This window comes from Lathamus discolor, chromosome 3 (assembly GCF_037157495.1).
Source record: "Lathamus discolor isolate bLatDis1 chromosome 3, bLatDis1.hap1, whole genome shotgun sequence".
NCBI classification, from domain to species: Eukaryota; Metazoa; Chordata; class Aves; order Psittaciformes; family Psittacidae; genus Lathamus; species Lathamus discolor.
The window spans coordinates 129,864,884-129,883,268 of record NC_088886.1 but is presented as its reverse complement, the minus strand read 5'-3'; the positions used below and the strand labels follow the sequence as shown (position 1 = coordinate 129,883,268).

Here is an 18,385-nt window from a genome sequence, read left to right as displayed (position 1 = left end):
GGTCTGCAGCCACCTGGGCACTCAATGGATTTCTGATCCCAGCAGGCTCCGCTATAGAAAAGGGCTAGGCTAAGAGCAGCTGCTTTGTGGTCCTTAGCAAGAGAGCAGGATGGGTGTTGTAGGACAATCTAGGGCTGCTTTTGCAGCCATGCTCTTCTTGGGGCTTCTTGGTCTCCTGGCTTTGGTTATGGGAGCTCAAGATAGGTTTTTTTTCCGATCCCAGCCTGCTGCCTTGTGGTCAAGAAAGCATGCAGCTCGCCTTATCTCCAGGCGGGGAAGGGAATGCTACCTTTGTGTTTACTGCCTGGGGTAAGTGAGGATTCTGTCAGAGGCCTTCTTGCAGCTGTGTCTTTGTACAGTGCGCAGGTATGCCTGGAATGAGGAGAAAGAGGAAGGTTTTTAATATGAAGCGCTGCCTAGCAGCTTCAACGCATCTCGTGTAGCCAGGGGGCTGTTAGATGACCCAGCAGCCAAGGGTTGTGGTAGAGTGCTGTGCTTGTCTCTAGACAATCTTGGCTGCTGGGCTTTCCCAAACACCTCTGCTGTTTCAGACCGTAATACTGGCTAGGGTTTTACTTCCTATGGAAAAAATAGGGTTGTAGTGGATTCTATATTCAATGTAGGATGCTGAAGCCCCTGCTGCTGTCCTCTCTTTCCCTAGATGTTGAGGGGAAGGCACATGGTTTGCAGAATGACTCAGAGTGTGGGCTGTTGGTATCTGGGACTTCAGATGACTCCCGGACAGTAATGGTCTCCTATACTGGCTGTTATGTCTTTGAATGGGTAAGCGACCTCAGGAGTTCTGCTGGTACTGTGACTACCGCTGCTCTGGCTGCCCTGACTGGTCTGGCTTTCCTGCAGGAAGGCAATTACCTCATGCTGGTCAGGCTTGAAGAAACTGATGCTGCTGGACAAAAAGTTCTTTATGAACTTTTGTTCATAAAAGAATATGTGCCCTGCGGACCCTCCTGGTAAGAGTCTGACAGCCCCTCGGGAGACTCTGCTTGTATCTGTGTCAGTGGGTACTCTTCCTTTCAGATGGACATGCTTAGTCAGTTAGTGGTTTGGCAAAGGGGACTTACTGTTGGGCAGAAGACTCCCTGGAGAATGATTTGGACACAGGAGCCACTACCTTGCTGGGGACTTGTGCCTCCTTCTCTGGGCTAGCAGGTGAATATTCCTTGTGTTTCCTAGCCCTAGTTTGAGTCCAAGTCCCTATAAACTCGCAGAGACTAGATGCAATGATTTTCCTATCTCTCAGAGCTGATCCAGAACACTTTATCTTGACAGATGCCATGCAGTCCAGTCTTCTTTACAGTGCCCTAGGGAAATGCAGGTCTTTTCTGAGCAGGCTTCCATGCTAGATCCAGGCATGTGTTTGACCCTCATCAGCGTCCAGCTTCCTTTGACTTGTATGCTGTGTCACCACGACACCTTCCACCAGTGTCCTCTGTGTCTTTGTCCCTCACTCCTGAGCTTTAGCTACAAACTCCTGCTGTTTCTTCCAGCCCTGGATGCTCCAAGCAGCAGCGTCTGCTCTGCTGTCCTCAGCCAAGACCGACTGCTGTGTCCTCCTTGCCTATCAGCCAAGGAGGCTGTGAAGTGTGAGGCTGCTGCTACGGCCCTAGGGATAGGTTGGTGCCTTGTTACTTCGGTAACACAGGTAAGTGTGAACAACTGCTCTCCCCCTCCTCCTGGAGGAGATGCAGACTGGGATTCCTCACTTCCCTGACAGTGCAGGATTAGTGTGTACCAGTTCTGCAGCTGGCTTAGGGCTATGTGTTTGGCTGTCAAGAATACTCAGTCCTATTGAAGCTTCCAGCTCGTTCATGTGTATTGCAACATAGCCCGGCTTGTGGCCAGGACTGGTGTTAGTCTTGGAGCTGGTTACTCTTGTCTTGCTGTACTTTGCACTTGCTTTGGGGGTCACAGGCAGGAGAACCTGCAGGACATGCTGGCCTTGTCCTTGCTGTGATGTTTGAGGCTCCTTTCCATCCCTGTTCTCCTTGAGCTCAAGACTGGTTATATCTTTTCCTCCAGTGACAGCTCATTGCACACCAGATGGCCATTTTTCCATTGCTGTCCCTCGGGATGTGACCCTGCCCCCTGTTATCCTGGACTCTGTGCAACTGGCCAGTGGACATAGTACTGGCTGTGTCCCTGTTGTGAAAAACAATGCATTTGTTGTGTACCACTTCCCGCTCCCTGCCTGTGGCACCACTTTTCAGGTAAGAGCTACATCTATCACCAGGCTGGAATAGCGGGAGCTTGCAGACCTGGAACAGCCTGATGTGGCTTTAGTTACTTAGTGGGAATCTTGCAGACTTCCAGAGGCCAAATGCTGTTCTTCAGCCCAGCGTTAATCCAGCTTGGCTTTACTGCAGTGACAGTGCCCGGTCTGTCCTTCCAGGTGACTGGAGACCAGGTCATATATGAGAATGAGTTGGTGGCATCCAGAGATGTGAAGACTGGGAGGCTTGGCTCTGTCACTAGGGATAGCACTTTCAGGTGGGACTCGTACTGCTGGATGCCATTGTGTTCAATGTCACTAGTGCAACTTCTACTTGTCTTTAGCTCCGAATTCACAACAGGGCAATAGAGTAGGCTAAGGTCTGGTACATCTCTAGTTGGTAAGAATAAAGCTGGTGCTGATCAGTGAAGCTCCACAGGCTCAAATCTGAACTCTGAAAAGAATTTCAAGTATGTGTTAAAAGGAAATGTGGGATGAAAGACTGGGGATATGAGTAATTAAAGCAGCCACTTCTTTGCCATCTTGGAGAAAGGAGATATCAGAGTGATCTTTATCCGATTCATTTGGGGCTTTCCTGTCCTACCAGGTTATGTGTCCGCTGTAGTTACTCCACCACTGGGAGCTTCATTCCCTTCAGTGTTCAGGTCTTCACATTGCCACCACTCCCTGCTGTGTCCCAGCCAGGCCCTCTGTCCTTGGAGCTGCGTGTTGCCTCAGGTAGGATAGATTTGCAGGACTTGCTCAAGCCTCCTGGTGCAGAGCTCTGATCTCTGCTGAGAAATCAAGGGCTATTTGATGGATGAATCCGGCACTGCTTCTTCCCTGCCTTGGTGGGAGCTTATTGCCATGCCTATAAAGGATGCTCTCAGGCTCTCTCTTTCTGTTTGTTCCTGCTCTAAAATGGCTGTTGGTTTTCTTCTATCCCAGATGGAAGCTATACTTCCTACTATACTGACAGTGACTATCCTGTTGTGAAGAGACTGAGAGACCCTGTTTATGCAGAAGTCAGGATCCTTCAGAGAACAGACCCAGGCCTGATTTTGGTCCTGCACCACTGCTGGGCCACACCAAGTGTCAATCCCCAGCAACAGCTGCAGTGGCCTGTTTTGGTGCATGGGTAAATGACTTGTAAATAGCTTTATAAGTAAATAGGGTCAGGTGAATGACTTCCACTTTTTTTTACAGCTGGCTTCTTCTCAGGTGCCCTTATGCAGGGGACAACTATCAGACACAGCTGGTGCCTCTGAGTGTTACCTCAGGACTGCTGTTCCCTTCTCATTACCAGCATTTCACTCTCTACACATTTACCTTTGTGGACTCCATTTCCCAAGAGGTGCTCTCTGGGCTGGTAAGATCCTGTCCTGGCTGCCTAGCTTCCAGGACAAGTAACATGTGAGCAATAAGAACTATTTTATAACTATGAGACTTTTGGTCTTCTTGGGAGGAGGAGTCGAAAGACTAAGAAAATCCCATCCTGAAACATGAGGAGAGAGGCTGATGCAAGGAACTTAATTTCCTGAGATTAATGTGGTAGATGTAAGGTGCATCACTAGAAGGATGTGTCAGGAAATGGGCTGAAAGGGTAAGTCTACTTAAGAAAGGGCTAGCTTGCTGCCTAAGCTATTCTGTTGAACTATCTTATGGTGTGTGCTTCAACCACGCTAAATTTTCTGTAAACTAAAGTGTAGTGGTGTTTCGACAGCTGTGTCCCAGGTGTCAGAAGTGCTGTAGCCAGATGTGAGTTTGAAGGTGCATGGTAAAGGCACTGAGGTTGCCGTCCACAGGCAGCAGAGGGCTCCAAGGCTGCACAGGGCCTCCTATGCAAAGCAAGATGAAGCAGTTTTTCTGCTTTCTCTTCTGTGGTCAGGTACACTGGGTCTGGCTGGAATGGCATTAACTTTCTTCATAGCAACACATAGGGGGCTCTTGCACTCAGAAGCAGTTCTATGGGGTTTTATTGGTTGGTTGGTTGGTTGGTTGGGTTTTTTTACTTGTGGCTAAAACTGTGTTAATAGCTAGAACATTGTGTTAATTGCTGAATAGCTCTTGCACAGCATCAAGGCTTGTTCTCCTAGCTCTGCTGTTCAAGCAACGTGTCTTAACCCAATGTGAGTAGGCATAGGGTAGGCTAGAAGCTGGAAGGAGTACAGCTGGGACAGCTGACCCAGTTTGTCAAATGGATATTCCATCCTTTGTCATGTCATTCTCTACAATGAACACTGGAGGGTTTTGTCTTCCAATGTAGCTGCTACTCAGACTGGCTGGGCATCAGTCCGCTTATAGGAGTGGGGTAGGTGATTTGCCTTTGCATCACTTGTGCTTTTGTTATGTCCTCTTCTGTTCTCCTTCTCTTATAAAAATGTCTTTATCTCTTGAGCAGTGTTTTTGCTTGTTTTGGCTTTAATAGTCTTTTCCCACCCCGTGGAGACAGGGTAGGGGGAGCAAGGCTGTGTGGGTTCTTAACTGCTGACAAGGCTCAATGCACCACACTAGGGTATGAACTGTGTACAGATTGGCTGAGTGGTTTCAGGCTGTGTCCATTCGTTCTAGGTGTACCTGCACTGCAGTGCTTCAGTGTGCCACAGATCTGCACAGGAGTCCTGCACTACCACTTGTCCTGCTACAGCCAGTGAGTGTCCTAGCCCTCCTGCTTCCCATCCAAAGGGGCAACAAGGGTCTAACCTCTAAGCTGGGGTGTAGGACATGTAGTGTATGGATTAGTTATCTTGAGCCATAGACAGCTTGAAAGACATTTCCTACTACTGTCTACTGAGGGGGTCTTCAGAGACTCTTAATTCTGTATTGACTTGCATGAAAGCTTGGCTTTCAGAGCTTCTCATATGTTGAGAAGCTGACCTAGACAAATTTTGCTGACCTTCATGTGTCTTCTCACTTAAAACTTTCATATTGCTCTGTAGGGGTTAAAAGGAGTGCTGAGCATCCTCTTGAGGATGGTGCCTCCCATGTATGCAGCAAAGGCCCTGTGATTTTCCTCCAGGATGAGCTAAGATGGGACACAGCCAAGGACAGCCTTGGTAAGTGTGCCAGCCCAACATGACCATCTGGGGAAGGTCCTGCTCTAAGTCTTTCCCACACAAAGTCTGAGTCCCTGAGGCATCCCTGTGCCGCTCTGGGAGAATGTTAACTGAATCCTCTCTCTCCTCACAGGAGCAGATGTGAATGCTGCAGCCCCCTGGGGTCTGGGATTTGCTGCTGCGGCAATTGGAGCAGCTCTGTGCATGCTGCTTGCGGCTGCTGTGCTTTGGCGCAGGAAGGGGTCTGTAATGTATGAAATCAGCATATTGCAATAAAGCAGTTGTAAAATCCACTTGGACTGTGGGGCTCCTTCTCCCTGGCCCAGAGCTACACACAAGAGTGTGTCCTGGGGACCCTGGCTGAAAGCCTCTGCTTGCAAGAGAAAAACTCTCCTGATGGCTGAGAACTTTCCAAATACTGTTTAGAATCATAGAATAGTTAGGGTTGGAAAGGACCTTAAGATCATCTAGTTACAACTCCCTGCAATGGGCAGGGACACCTCACACTAAACCGTCTCACCCAGGGCTTCGTCCAACCTGGCCTTGAACACTGCCAAGGATGGAGCATTCACAACCTCCCTGGGCAACCCATTCCAGTGCCTCACCACCCTCACAGGAAAGAATTTCCTCCTTACCTCCAATCTAAACTTCCCCTGTTTAAGTTTTAACCCGTTACCACTTGTCCTGTCACTACAGTCCCTGACAAAGAGACCCTCCCCAGCATCCTTATAGGCTCCCTTCAGGTACTGGAAGGCTGCTATGAGGTCTCCACGCAGCCTTCTCTTCTCCAGGCTGAACAGACCCAACTTCCTCAGCCTGTCTTCATATGAGAGGTGCTTCACTCCCCTGATCATCCCTGTGGCCCTCCTCTGGACTTGTTCCAACAGTTCCATGTCCTTTCTATGTTGAGGACACCAGAACTGCACACAATACTCCAGGTGAGGTCTCACAAGAGCAGAGTACAGGGGCAGGATCACCTCCTTTCACCTCTTGGTCACACTCCTTTTGATGCAGCCCCGGATACGGTTGGCTTTCTGGGCTGCGAGCTCACACTGAAGCTGGCTCATGTTCATTTCCTCATCGACCAACACCCCCAAGTCCTTCTCTGCAGGGCTGCTCTGAATCTCTTCTCTGTCCAACCTGCAGCTGTGTCTGGGATTGCTCCAACCCAGGTGTAGGACCTTGCACTTGTCGTGGTTGAACTTCATAAGGTTGGCATCAGCCCACCTCACAAGCGTGTCAAGGTCCCTCTGGATGGCATCCCTTCCCTCCAGCATATCAACTGAACCACACAGCTTGGTGCCATTGGCAAACTTGCTGAGGGCGCACTCAATCCCACTGTCCATGTCACCGACAAAGGCGTTGAACAAGACTGGTCCCAATACCAATCCCTGAGGGACACCACTCGTTACAGGTCTCCAGCTGGACATTGAGCCATTGACCACAACTCTTTGCGTGCGGCCATCCAGCCAGTTCTTTATCCACTGAGTGGTCCACCTATCAAATTGACGTCTCTCCAATTTAGAGACAAGGATGTCGTGTGGGACAGTGGCGAGCGCTTTGCACAAGTCCAGGTAGATAACAGGTAGCTCTACCCCTGTCCATCAGTTCTGTAGCCCCATCATAGAAGGACACCAAACTGGTCAGGCAGGATTTCCCCTTAGTGAAGCCATGCTGGCTGTCACCAAGCACCTTGTTGGTTTTCATGTGCTTTAGCATGCCTTCCAGGAGAATCTGCTCCAAGATTTTGCCAGGCACAGAGGTGAGACTGACTGGTCTGTAATTCCCCAGGTCTTCTATTTTCCCCTTCTAGAAAATGGGGGTTATATTTCCCTTTTTCCAGTCGTCGGGAACTTCACCCGACTGCCATGATTTTTCAAATACGGTGGCCAGTGGCTTAGCAACTTCATTCGCCAGCTCCTTCAGGACCTGCTGATGGATTTCATCAGGTCCCATGGACTTGTGTACCTTCAAGTTTTTAAGATAGCCTCGAACCAGATCCTCTCCTACAGTGGGCCCAAGGTCTTCATTCTCACAGTCCCTGCATGTGCCTTCCAAGACTTGGGTGGTGTGGTCAGAGTGTTTCTCAGTGAAGACCGAGGCAAAGAAGTCATTCAGAACCTCAGCCTTCTCCAAATCCTGTGTAGTCAGCTCTCCCGAGAGTTTCCAGAGGGGGCCTATGTTGTCCCTACTCTGTTTTTTATTTGCTATGTACCTGTAGAATCCCTTCCTGTTACCTTTAACATCCCTAGCCAAGTTTAATTCTAACTGGGCCGTAGCCTTCCTAACCTGGTCCCTAGCTTCCTGGACAACATCCCTGTATTGTTCCCAGGCTGCCTGTCCTTACTTCCACCTTTGATAAGCCTCTTTTTTCATTTGAATTTTCCTCAGCAGCTCCTTACCCATCCAAGGAGGTCTTCTGGCCCTCCTGCTGCACTTCCTTCTAGTTGGGATGCAGCACTCCTGAGCTTGTAGCAGGTGATCCTTGAACATCAACCAACAGTCTTGGGCCCCCCTGCCCTCCAGGGCTATATCCCATGGAACCTTACTAAGCAGGTTCCTGAAGAGGCCAAAGTCTGCTCTCGTGAAGTCCAGGGCAGTGAGCTTGCTGCACGCTCTTCTCACTGTCCTGAGGATCTTGAACTCGACCATCTCATGATCACTGCATCCAAGGCTGCCCTGGAGCACCACATTTCCAAACAGCCCTTCCTTGTTGGTGAGCACAAGGTCAAGCATGTTGCCTCTCCTCTTTGGCTCCCCTATTACTTGCAGAAGGAATTTGTGTTCCACACAATGAAGGAACCTCCTGGATTGCCTGTGCCAGGCCGTACCATTGCTCCAACAGATGTTAGGGTGGTTGAAGTCCCCCATAAGAACAAGGGCCTGCGAGCATGAGGCTTTTCCTATCTGTCTATAGAGTGCTTCATCCACAGGTTCTCCTTGATCAGGTGGTCTGTAACAGATCCCCACAGTAATGTCTCCCACAGCTGTTTTCCCTTTAACCCTGACCCACAAACTCCCTGTTGGCTGCTCACCTGTCCCCAGACAGTTCCATACTCTCCAGCCTATCCCTATCATAAAGGGCAACTCCCCCTCCCCGCCTGTCGGGCCTGTCTTTTCTAAAGAGCCTGTAACCTTCCATTCCAACACTCCAGTCATAGGAGCCATCCTACCATATTTCTGTGATGCCTATTATATCATACCCCCATAGATGTGCACACATCTCTAATTCTTCTTGTTTTCCTGAATCAGTCTCACTTCCTGGCTATTTGTTGTGCTCTGGGGTTAGCGCTGACTGTGCTGCTGTTAAGAGGGAGCCTTTTTAATGAGGAGGGCAGCTAGGAAGCTGCAGACTGAGACCGAGGTGTGATGCTGGGTGTTGTCTGCATTTGTGTCAGTTGCTAAGGTGGCCTCCCGAAGTCCTTGCTTTGGCTCCTCTCAAACACTGTGTAGAAGTGCAGCAAAACTAACCCAAATCAAAACTTGCAGCTGCTTCTCCTTTGGGGATGCAGAGCTGGTATTTGGGCAGAGAAGCTGGGAATTGCCTGCTTGTCCCTGAACTCACTAGGTAACTCAGGGTTGTGCCCATATGGTGTGAGACTTGGAGGCATGAATGGCAAAGCACTACACAAATGGACCTTCCTAACGATCCTGTATGGGAACCTACCTCTCTCTGGAAACAAAAAAAGGCAGGTGGGACCTTTTGGAGGATGAGAGCAGGGAAACTTCATTACAACTGGAAAAAATATCAAAGGGCCTAGGTCATTTGAACTTCAGGAAAAAATTCAAACTTGATTTTAAGTTTAATTTTAAACTTTAATGTGAAAGCAGTCAGTGAAGTCTTCAAAGCTTTTGGTTTAAAGGTAATTTGACACCACTGTTGGCATAACAGTGCCACAGATGTGCCGTTTTGAGATGAGGAAACTTCCTGTTCTGAGTATCAGGAGCAGCGCAGTGTGGTGACATCAGTCACAGCAGCTGAGCAGGGTCATTCTGGGCTTCTTGAGGTCACAGACAAAGACAGTCCAGCAAATATCTCCAGATGGTGGAGCAGGAAAGGGGGTCCACCACCCTACTTCCTGCCCAAGCTGGGGGAGCTCTGGTGCTTGCACCTACATCTGAGATCCCCTTAGAGTTGATGGAATAGTTCTTGAGCAAGTACTCTTAAGGGGAAGGAAAAAATATTTTTCTCTTCCGTCCTCTGGCCCCGTTATTAGAAATTATTAGTGTGTCATCCCCCATTCCCCCACCCCTGGGCTATATTAGAAATTCCCCCTGTTACAAGACAGGGGAGCAGTCTTATTCATACCTTTCAGGGGCCTTTAAAGTAGAAGAGCATCTCTTGTATACATGGAAGCAAAGGACTGAACAGCGTCTTGCATGAGATATTTTTCTGTTATTGGCCACTGAAAATGCTGCAGTTGGAAAGCGTTAACAGGTGATGGGAACTACTTTTAATTCTTTCCTCTACTCCAGCAAGAATTTCTTGGAATCATCTTACAATGCTTCTGTTTTTCTAGCAGAACTGTTCTTCCTTGCTACTGCCAGGATAACCAGTGCTCTTGAGTCCTGCCTGTTTTGAAAATGTAATCAGAAGATAAGACTGTTCCAAGTTGTATGGTGGGAGGGTGAACGAGATCACAGGCTGGAGAAATCCTTATCTGGGTATAGGTCAAACAGCCTCATCCTTCAGGGAGTGTCTCTGGCAACTAAATGGCCTTGGTACAGGTGGTGATCTGCTTGGGAAAGTGGAGTGTAAACTCCTAGTGACAGGTCTTTAGCTGCTGTCTGTAATGTTAATTAACTGGGCAATTAGAGTAATATAGACCACACCTTTCCAGTACATCAGGCAGGGTGCTCTGGCACTGCTTTTAGCAGTGTGTGTTAGCCAAGATCTACACATCTTCCTGCCTGCTGCTGGAGTCTTCCCATGCCCTGTAAGGTAGACAAAAATACTTGCTTAGAGAGTTTAGGTGTCTGTGTGGAAACTGAAGGGACTGAAGGAGAGCAAAGACCCTACTCAGTTGCCCCCTGCTGCCCTCCATGGGGTTGCTGAATTATCCCAAAGAGGTAGGAAGCTCTAGGCACGTAATCTCTGGGGATCAGGTAGGTTCTTCTGCAGAACTGGATCTTTCTGCCTGCTTCTGAGTGCAGGGTGCATGCACAAATAAGTGGAGGCTAGTGAGCAGAGGAGTGAACTTAATTCCCTCAAGCCACTCCAGGAAGTATTCTGTGCTTAAGGCTTGGTATTTGGTCCCTAGCAGGAGGGGAAGGATGTCAGCAGCAGTGGGATGAGGTGTGTGCGTGTGTGAAGCACCAGTACAGGGAGAAAACTAAGTGACACGGACATTTCACCCTCTGGCGCATTGTCCCCATCTTCCTAGCCTGTTCTTCTCTACTAGGATGTTGGGGCTTTCATAGCTCCATTCTGCAGGAGATAAAATTGCAAAAGTGTGTTTTGGGGGCTTTTTTGGGGTGGTTTTTGTGTTTTTGTTTGTTTGGGTTTTTTGGTTGGTTTGGGGTTTTTTGTTGTTGTTGTTTTGTTTTGTTTTGATTGTTTTTTCTCTACCTCCACAGGTGCATTTCTGTCTCCTCCTCACCCCCCAGCCTCTACTTTCTTTAGTTGGGTCTCATTGATTCCTCCTTTACATTCTTTCGAGTAACCTATATGACTTGTGTCAGCACCCTTTTTAGCTTCACTCTACACTGCCTGGTTATACAGCTGAACTAAAGGTGTGGGTTGCTGTAGATATTGGCCGTGGCTCCTGCAGGTGAAGGGAAGCTGCCCTGTCCAGGATGCTGCTGTGGGCAGTGAATGCAGGAAGCTGATGAAAAACAGCCTTGAGGCCAGCACCTCTTGGCTGAGACTGTTGTGTGGTGCTGCTAATTAAACCAGATTTTGGGGAAGAAACCCTGATGCTGAGCATCTGCATACTTTGTCACCAGAGCCTTCACCCTCTCTTCTGGAAGTGGTGTGTGCTGCCTTGCTGTGTCTATCTCCTTTGTGGCTTTGGAAGCACTTAATATAGGGCTGCTAAAACTGAACATCAGCACATGGCCTGAGCTTTCCAAAGGCTCTCTGTGCTGTCTGGGTCTTTGAAAACAGCACCAGCCTCAAACGAACAAACTTGCTGCTTTTCCAAAGCTAAAGTTCTTTGAAAGTGTGGAAGTATTGGTTCCTTTCTTGCCCGCCTGTGTTCACCTGAAACTATAAATGTGGCAGTTGCTATACTAACATCCAGGGGTTCATTAATAAAATATGTGAAAATAATTATTGTAGTGATGCTTTTATTAAATTTCTTATGCTTGTATTACAATGCATTCTGTAATGGAGAACTATACAGTATGTTACATTTTATAAATATATTTCTGAAAATACATGAATATATTTCATATAATACTATAGTAAAAAAGAGTGCTAGTTCATTTTAGTAAAAAAAAAACCCACAATAAACTTATAATGTGAATGGTGGTGGTCGGAAATGGCAGTTCACGATGCTACATCTTAAAACACTTCAAATTCAGTTTGCACTGATTCACATTCCTTACAGATTCTGTAAAGCTGGAGGGATAATGGAGGGTGTAAGTTAATGCAGGATTTTAGGCCCCTGTATTTGTGGAGATATACAGACTATTCACAGAATAATCAAGTTATAAATCTTTCTAGCTTTGGATGAAGCTAGCAAGATATACAGTGAATAACCGAGTCCTGCAGCAGCTACAACTGAAATATTAAACATAGCACCTAATTTAGGGTGCTAACTTTGAGTCAGCACAGACCTTTTGGGGTTTTTATTGGGTGGGTGGTTTTGGGTTTGGTGGTTCAGCTGTTTTTTGGATTTTTTTGTTTGGTTTTGTTGTTGGGTTTTTTTTGGGGGGGTGTTGGCACGTTTTTTGTTTGTTTTGTTGTTGGTTTTGGTGGGTTTTGAATGCTAAGTAACAACCCTTCTGATATCTGGTAAGAACTAGGACTGGGCTGCTGCCTTTACTCCTGCAAACCACAGCTGCCTGGAAGAGTGTGGCTGGGGAGCTTTGAATCTCAGAAGAAGTCCTGCTCTGGTTTAACAGACTCCTAGGGCTCCAACTGATCTAGTGGGCAAGGGGGGAAACATCTGTTACTGAACAGCCAAGCCTGCTAAAGTTGACCCATTCCTGACAGCTTCTCAAATCTTGGTTCCCGGGCAAGTTTGTGTTAAGGAGGATTTTCAAAGAGCAATTGCTTGACTTCCACTTGCATTGTAATTTAGGGGGTAGAATGATCTATTAACAAGGGGCAAAGTTTATTTATTTAAATATTTCCTCTATGTACATAATTACTGTGCTAATACCAGTAAGAGCTGGTCTGCAGAGACCATTGCAACCACGGGACCTTCAGAAGCATGTGCTGCCTGTCTCTTGAGTCTGGAATCAGTGAGCATGGGGCAGTAAGGCAGCCACCAGACATGGCCACAGTTACAACTATTACACAATTGTTAACAGGGCCCTAAAGACCAGCAGTCTGTAAAGGATGTATGTGTTTTAATAACTCTTCCTTGCAGCTCTGTGCTCCCTCTTGCCTTTTCCCAGCAGTGAGAGCATAGGCTGAGCCATTTGACAAAATGACTATCCAACCTGCACAGCCACAGGACTAAACTTGTAATTTAGAAGTAGGAATTCAAGCCTGGTTCCCTCCCCAAAAAAACCCTGATAGCGTAAGGGCTGGGCTGCCTGGTGAAACTGAGGTGTTTCCTCAGATGAACCCTCTGGTCTCTTTAAAGGCTAATTCCCACAGTGCTCCTCACTCTGATCTCTGCAATGAACATGAATGATGTCTGTAGGGCAGCACTTGATTTGAGAGGCCTCTGCAGAAGGAGCAGGCTTGCAGGATTAGAAGCTAGCAATGGATTCAGGAATGGCCTTGTAGGAAGTCTTGGCTTTACAGACTTAGTTTTCCTGTTAGAGTCCAGTAAAATGGCACAGCTGGTCAGATGCTGCTCTGAATGGAGGACCTGTGTTGCGGACACACAGAGACTACCACTCAGCCCACCCGGAGAGGAGGCTGTCCTTCCAACAGCCACTTCTGGACTGGGCAATGAGTCCCTGGCACCCTTCTAGATGCTGCTGTGTCCCATAAAGCTTAAATGTATTTCAGCTGGAGAAGGTCCCCAGAAAGCAATGATAATTTAAAAGCTTCAATGTTTCAGTAATGGTGTTTCTAACCCAGAGAGAAGGAGGAAGAACTTCCATATCTCTATCATTTATGTTGCCAAGACAATTTTCATCTGTGGCTTGACTTTTGTGAGTGTATTTCAGATTCAGGAGCAAAGCCGTACATAGCTGGGCATAGAAAGGTCCACGCACCCTTCTCTACCTCCCCCTTCTCTCTTTCCCTTCCAATATTCAAAGCGGAGTTGCTCTGGTGACAACTGCAGGATGCAGGTTGCGCAAAGTAACCTTGGTGTTCTTGGGTTTGTGTCCACTGGTGTTCCCATTTTGCCTTTCTGAAACAGAAACATGTAGTGAATATGAGAGACCAGCAAGTTTCTCTGTATTTAACCCATGGGCTGAGTTGGGAAGATGGAAGATGAGGCTGAGCCTGGTTCTCTTTTAGTCTTGATTATGGGCAAATTATTTCTTTCCCAAGACACCTGGTTGGCTTATTATTTGGGAGTCTTTTAACTGACTGCAGATATAAGAATTTGCTGATGCACTTCTTACAAAAAGGCTGTATGATGTAGCCTGTATGACTACAGATACCTTTAAATTGTGTTTTGTGTTTGGTTTTGGTTGTTTGGTTTGGCTTTTTGTCAAAGTGAGGACTATTAAAATGAAGGTATATGGGCCAGTCCTCAGATGGCATGAATCCATATAATTTGAACTTCAAAAATCTGACATGTTTTTGTCCTTTCATGTTGGAGCATGTCTGGATGAAGGAACAGGACTGTCTCATTTCTGTGCTTAGAAGAGGCAAAAAACCCCCTCAAACCCACAAAGAAACACATGCTGCTTTACTTATTTTACCTTGTTCCATTTGACTCAGGTTATCAGAAAGGCCATATGTTTTCATTCTTTGTATTTTGTCCCAGAACGATCATGGAGTTCCTCTCAGTTTTCCTGAACTCTGAAGACATAATATCTGGCCTTAGAAAGGGAAAAATACAATTAAAATTGACACCCAGAAGTCAGAACACACGGCTGTGTTTTTAGTATTAATATGCTGTGCATATGTATTTAACATCCAAGCTGCACCCAGAGCAGTTTCCCCCTCTCCAGCCTGAAATTCCAAAACAGACGCTGTCCAAATATTTGTGGCAGCATACAAAAGGAAAAAAAAGAGCTACAAAATGCAGCACTTGGCACAGAGTCACAATGTAATGGATGAACACAAACATCAGTTTGTTGACAGCAACCACTATTTTCTGCCTAGCTGGAAGAGAAGGGGAGAGACCAGTGGATGAATGTCACAGGGAAGTTAAAAACTCTGGCCTGAAGTAGTAAATAGGAAATGAGACATTTTGAAGAACAACAGTAAGCTAGCTGCAGACTGTCTTCAACTTCTTTTTTTGTTCATTATTTATTACATACGATTGAAATAAGTGTAATGCATCCTAGTTGGTTGTAATGGCTTAGCTCAGCCTTCTGGGAGCTATGGAAGACAAACCTTCTGGAACACTCTTTAAAAATAGCTGCTGTTTAAGAAAGAAAAGCTGTAGTTTTGTGGGGGTTTTTAATACAATATTTCAAAGCTATTTATTTAAAATAACAGTAACATCTATTTGGATTGGATATAAGGAGGAAATTCTTTCCTGTTAGGGTGGTGAGGCACTGGAATGGGTTGCCCAGGGAGGTTGTGAGTGCTCCATCCCTGGCAGTGTTCAAGGCCAGGTTGGATGAAGCCTTGGGTGACATGGTTTAGTGTGAGGTGTCCCTGCCCATGGCAGGGGGGTTGGAACTAGATGATCTTGAGGTCCTTTCCAACCGTAACTATTCTATGATTCTATGATTTGCTTCAAATCCTTAATTTTACAGATTTTCAACTCAAAATCCTGACTGATGTGGTGCAGGCTTTTTATTTTGCCAGCTACAAATTTGTTTTCTTTTTTACCTAAATGTTGTATGATTTTTGTCTTGTTCAGTTTTTAATTCTTTTTCAATGGAATTGTCAAACGTCTGCCTTCATGTTATTCTTTAATTCTTCGGCTGCTTCACAACCCTGAGCACGGAGATCTCTCGGTAGTAATTTCCCACATGAAGGGTAGTGTTTGGACCCAGATATGAGGCTCTAGGGCCCTTTTCAGCCTTTGCTATACAATAATGAAAATGGGAATTGTCATGTTAGAACTGCACTGTCCTTCCTAACTTACTTTACCGCAACCACGAAGTAGTCATCATACAGCAGCAAGCTTTTGGTGGCTGTCAAACTGAAACTAGCATCCTTACCATGAAAGGTATCATAATTTGAGGTTAGCTCATTCCCACGCAGTTTGCATTAAAACTGCAGCTCCCACAGATACACAGGTAGGTGTGTCTGCACTGGAATGGGATTGCCCAAAGCTTCCAAATTAGATCCTGCCCTGGAAAGGGGTTGGGGATAGTGTCAGAAAAGCTCCTGAGCACAATTATTTTCATTGAGATAGCTGCCTCTGTATCTATGCCAGGGCTGGAACAACTGCTGGGCCAGGCTGCTTCTCAGCAGCAGTAATGGTAAGCAGTGGAAGGCTGTATGTCTCTCTGTTTGTCGTCAAAGGGAGCTAGGGAAAGTAAGGAAAAATTATGTAAAAGTGTTAATTCGCTCCTCCTTGACCCTGGGTTTTTGGGATTGTAATGCGATTCTAGCCAGAGCCAGCTTCACACATTTTATAATGTCAGATGGAGTGGCAACATACAGGCAATAACTTGATCAAGGTTGGCACTTGCAGAATTTTCAGCCCAGCTTTCACATGTCAGGCTAGATTCTCTGCTTACTGTTCAAAGCAGCATCAGGTTGTAATAGTTTAACAAGGGCAAGTATTTGACCATATCATCTGTTATCCTTATCAAACTAGTCACAGTGTAAGGGCAACAAGTTTTTGTCTTGGGGGTCATTTGAGCTAGAAGTAATTCCTTGCTCTTTGTGGAGGGATCATTCTGCAATGATCTGGGGAAGAAATCTACTTTCTCTGCTTTAGGTCAGATCCAGGTCCATGTGCTGCTTAAGTCCGTGACACTATAATCAAGTCACTCATCAGCCTGTTCTGGCCCTTTGCACAAAATTTTGCTTTGCAGGAGTAAATGTACTAGCAGGAAAAGAAAAATGAAATTAAAACCGGAGCCTGTTCAGAACAATGTATGACAAGCCACCAAGTCTTGTGCCAGTTTGTTTACCTTGGCAGGCCCCTCTCTTCTGCTGGAAGAAGGAAGTTCTCTCTACTCTGAGAATTCTTTTGTGGATGTTTGAAGAAAAGAAAAAAAAAGAAAAGAAAAGAAAACCAAAACAACTGCCCTGAGCAGATCATTCATCATAGCAGAGTGGGAGCATGAAAGGGGATTTGCTTTGACCTAGTTATAAAAACAAAAACAAAGAGCCTTTCCCTAATTGCCCAAATGAGTGGGTGTTAAAAGCAACAAAGAGAATCATAGAATAGTTTGGGTTAGAAGACACTTCTCTGCTTCCTTCAGAGCTGTATGTTAATACAGGGCACCAGGCTCCAACCTGTTTCCAGTGCAACACCTTGGGAGATGTCTCTGTGACCAAGGAAGCCTGGGTAAGCAAAAGCCAGCCAATTCCATATGCCTGCATGTACAAACAGAACCGGAGCCAGGACAAACGTTTCATTAATTAAAACAAAGACAGCGGCTTTAAATGCTGAGAGTATCAGAGCTTCAATGTTTGCTTTGTCAAGAGCTGTAGACAAGCAAGACTTTCTTGCTTCGCCATTCCACCACAGGAAGGGCTTCGCTTTTTCTCCAGCAGCATTTGAAGCCCTGTCACTAACCCTAAACCTAACTTTTTATTTCGAAGGAGCTGAGAGCCACTACGTATCCAAAATGCCATAGGAGCAAGGTGCCCAGCTTTTTCAGGCACTGGTGAAAAGCCCAGTGTGCCCTGCTGTTGCACGGTGTGGGGTAAAAAGGACAAGATCAAATGCAGATACAGCTGGGGAATAAAAGGTAGGAAGCAGAAGAGGCAGTGAAGGGAGATAAAGGGCATGAGTAGAGGCAAGAGTTTTATGTAGATATATGGGAAAAGAAAGTTAGTGAAAGAAAAGAGAAGGCCATTCATCAGCTATGGAAAGCAGCCTGGAAAAATCAGTGTATGAGATATCTGGGGCTGTCCAGTTACAGCCAGATGAAAAAAATCATCAACTTGGCATCTTGTTGTACAGCATTTCCATGGCAGTAGTAGTTGTCCAATACATATGTGGAAGTAGCAAAAAGCTGTTTCTGTTAGGAGCTATTGGGCTGACCGTATCCGAGTCAGCCCAATGAATCCAAGGACCTAGCCTGCAATTCTCACAGTGCCCTCAGTGCTGCAGAGAAATGAACAAACAGGAGACCACAGAGACATGACTTTTCTGAAACCCAAATAAAACCCTGGTTCTATTCAGGTTTGGAGGGAAGGTTCCCAAGAGTCTGTGTTTTTACCCCAGCTGGTTCACCATCTATTTTAGATGGAACTGTTTGATCTCTTTCTGCTTTGTGTTTCTTTCAGTTTCCCAAACAATAGGAGGAAGCTTGCCTGTTACCTGTGCTTGGGCTCCAACCAAGCTTTTCCCAGCTGGAAAAATCACTCCATGAACTACAGCGGATTTTTTTTCCAGATGTAATTATGAGATTCCCAGTTCCCTTATGCATTTTTTGAGGTAGGTACAGGCTAAGGGGAACAATGGGACATTCCTGAGTGCTTAAACAACTGCTGTTCCCCCATCACCACCCCCTCTAAAATCTGAGGAGGGCTTAAGTACATTTGAGCTGTTTCGCCTAAGGTTACTGAGACCTCAGCTGAAAAAACACACAGAGGTACACAGCTCCATGTAATGCTCCTGCTTTGGTGAGTAAGATACCCAGTCTCTTCCCGTTACCTGATTACGTACGCAAACAACCCAAATTCACCAGACCAGCTGGGAGATCGTGGCAAACG

The 18,385-nt window shown here is 46.4% G+C and overlaps 2 protein-coding genes across 2 annotated transcripts in view; one reads left to right on the top strand and one right to left on the bottom strand.

Annotated features, from left to right (window-relative positions):
• Window positions 1-109: 109 nt before the first annotated feature.
• LOC136010066 (zona pellucida sperm-binding protein 4-like) lies at window positions 110-5,562 on the top strand. The gene is given in 15 exon segments (XM_065670687.1): window positions 110-202; window positions 204-309; window positions 662-783; window positions 862-948; window positions 950-971; window positions 1,509-1,568; window positions 1,571-1,663; window positions 2,041-2,228; window positions 2,411-2,508; window positions 2,838-2,968; window positions 3,179-3,368; window positions 3,452-3,599; window positions 4,802-4,880; window positions 5,170-5,286; window positions 5,420-5,562. Coding segments are annotated over 15 exon segments (1,677 nt in total).
• A 6,528-nt stretch (window positions 5,563-12,090) lies between these two features.
• LOC136010473 (uncharacterized) overlaps window positions 12,091-18,385 on the bottom strand; it is a 32,764-nt gene continuing 26,469 nt past the window's right edge. Inside the window, exons 8-9 of the mRNA XM_065671754.1 lie at window positions 14,287-14,406; window positions 12,091-13,766 (exon numbers count right to left, since the gene is read on the bottom strand). Coding sequence (XP_065527826.1) covers window positions 14,310-14,406 — 97 coding nt within the window. The 3' untranslated portion in view covers window positions 12,091-13,766; window positions 14,287-14,309. The remainder of the gene's footprint in view (window positions 13,767-14,286; window positions 14,407-18,385) is intronic.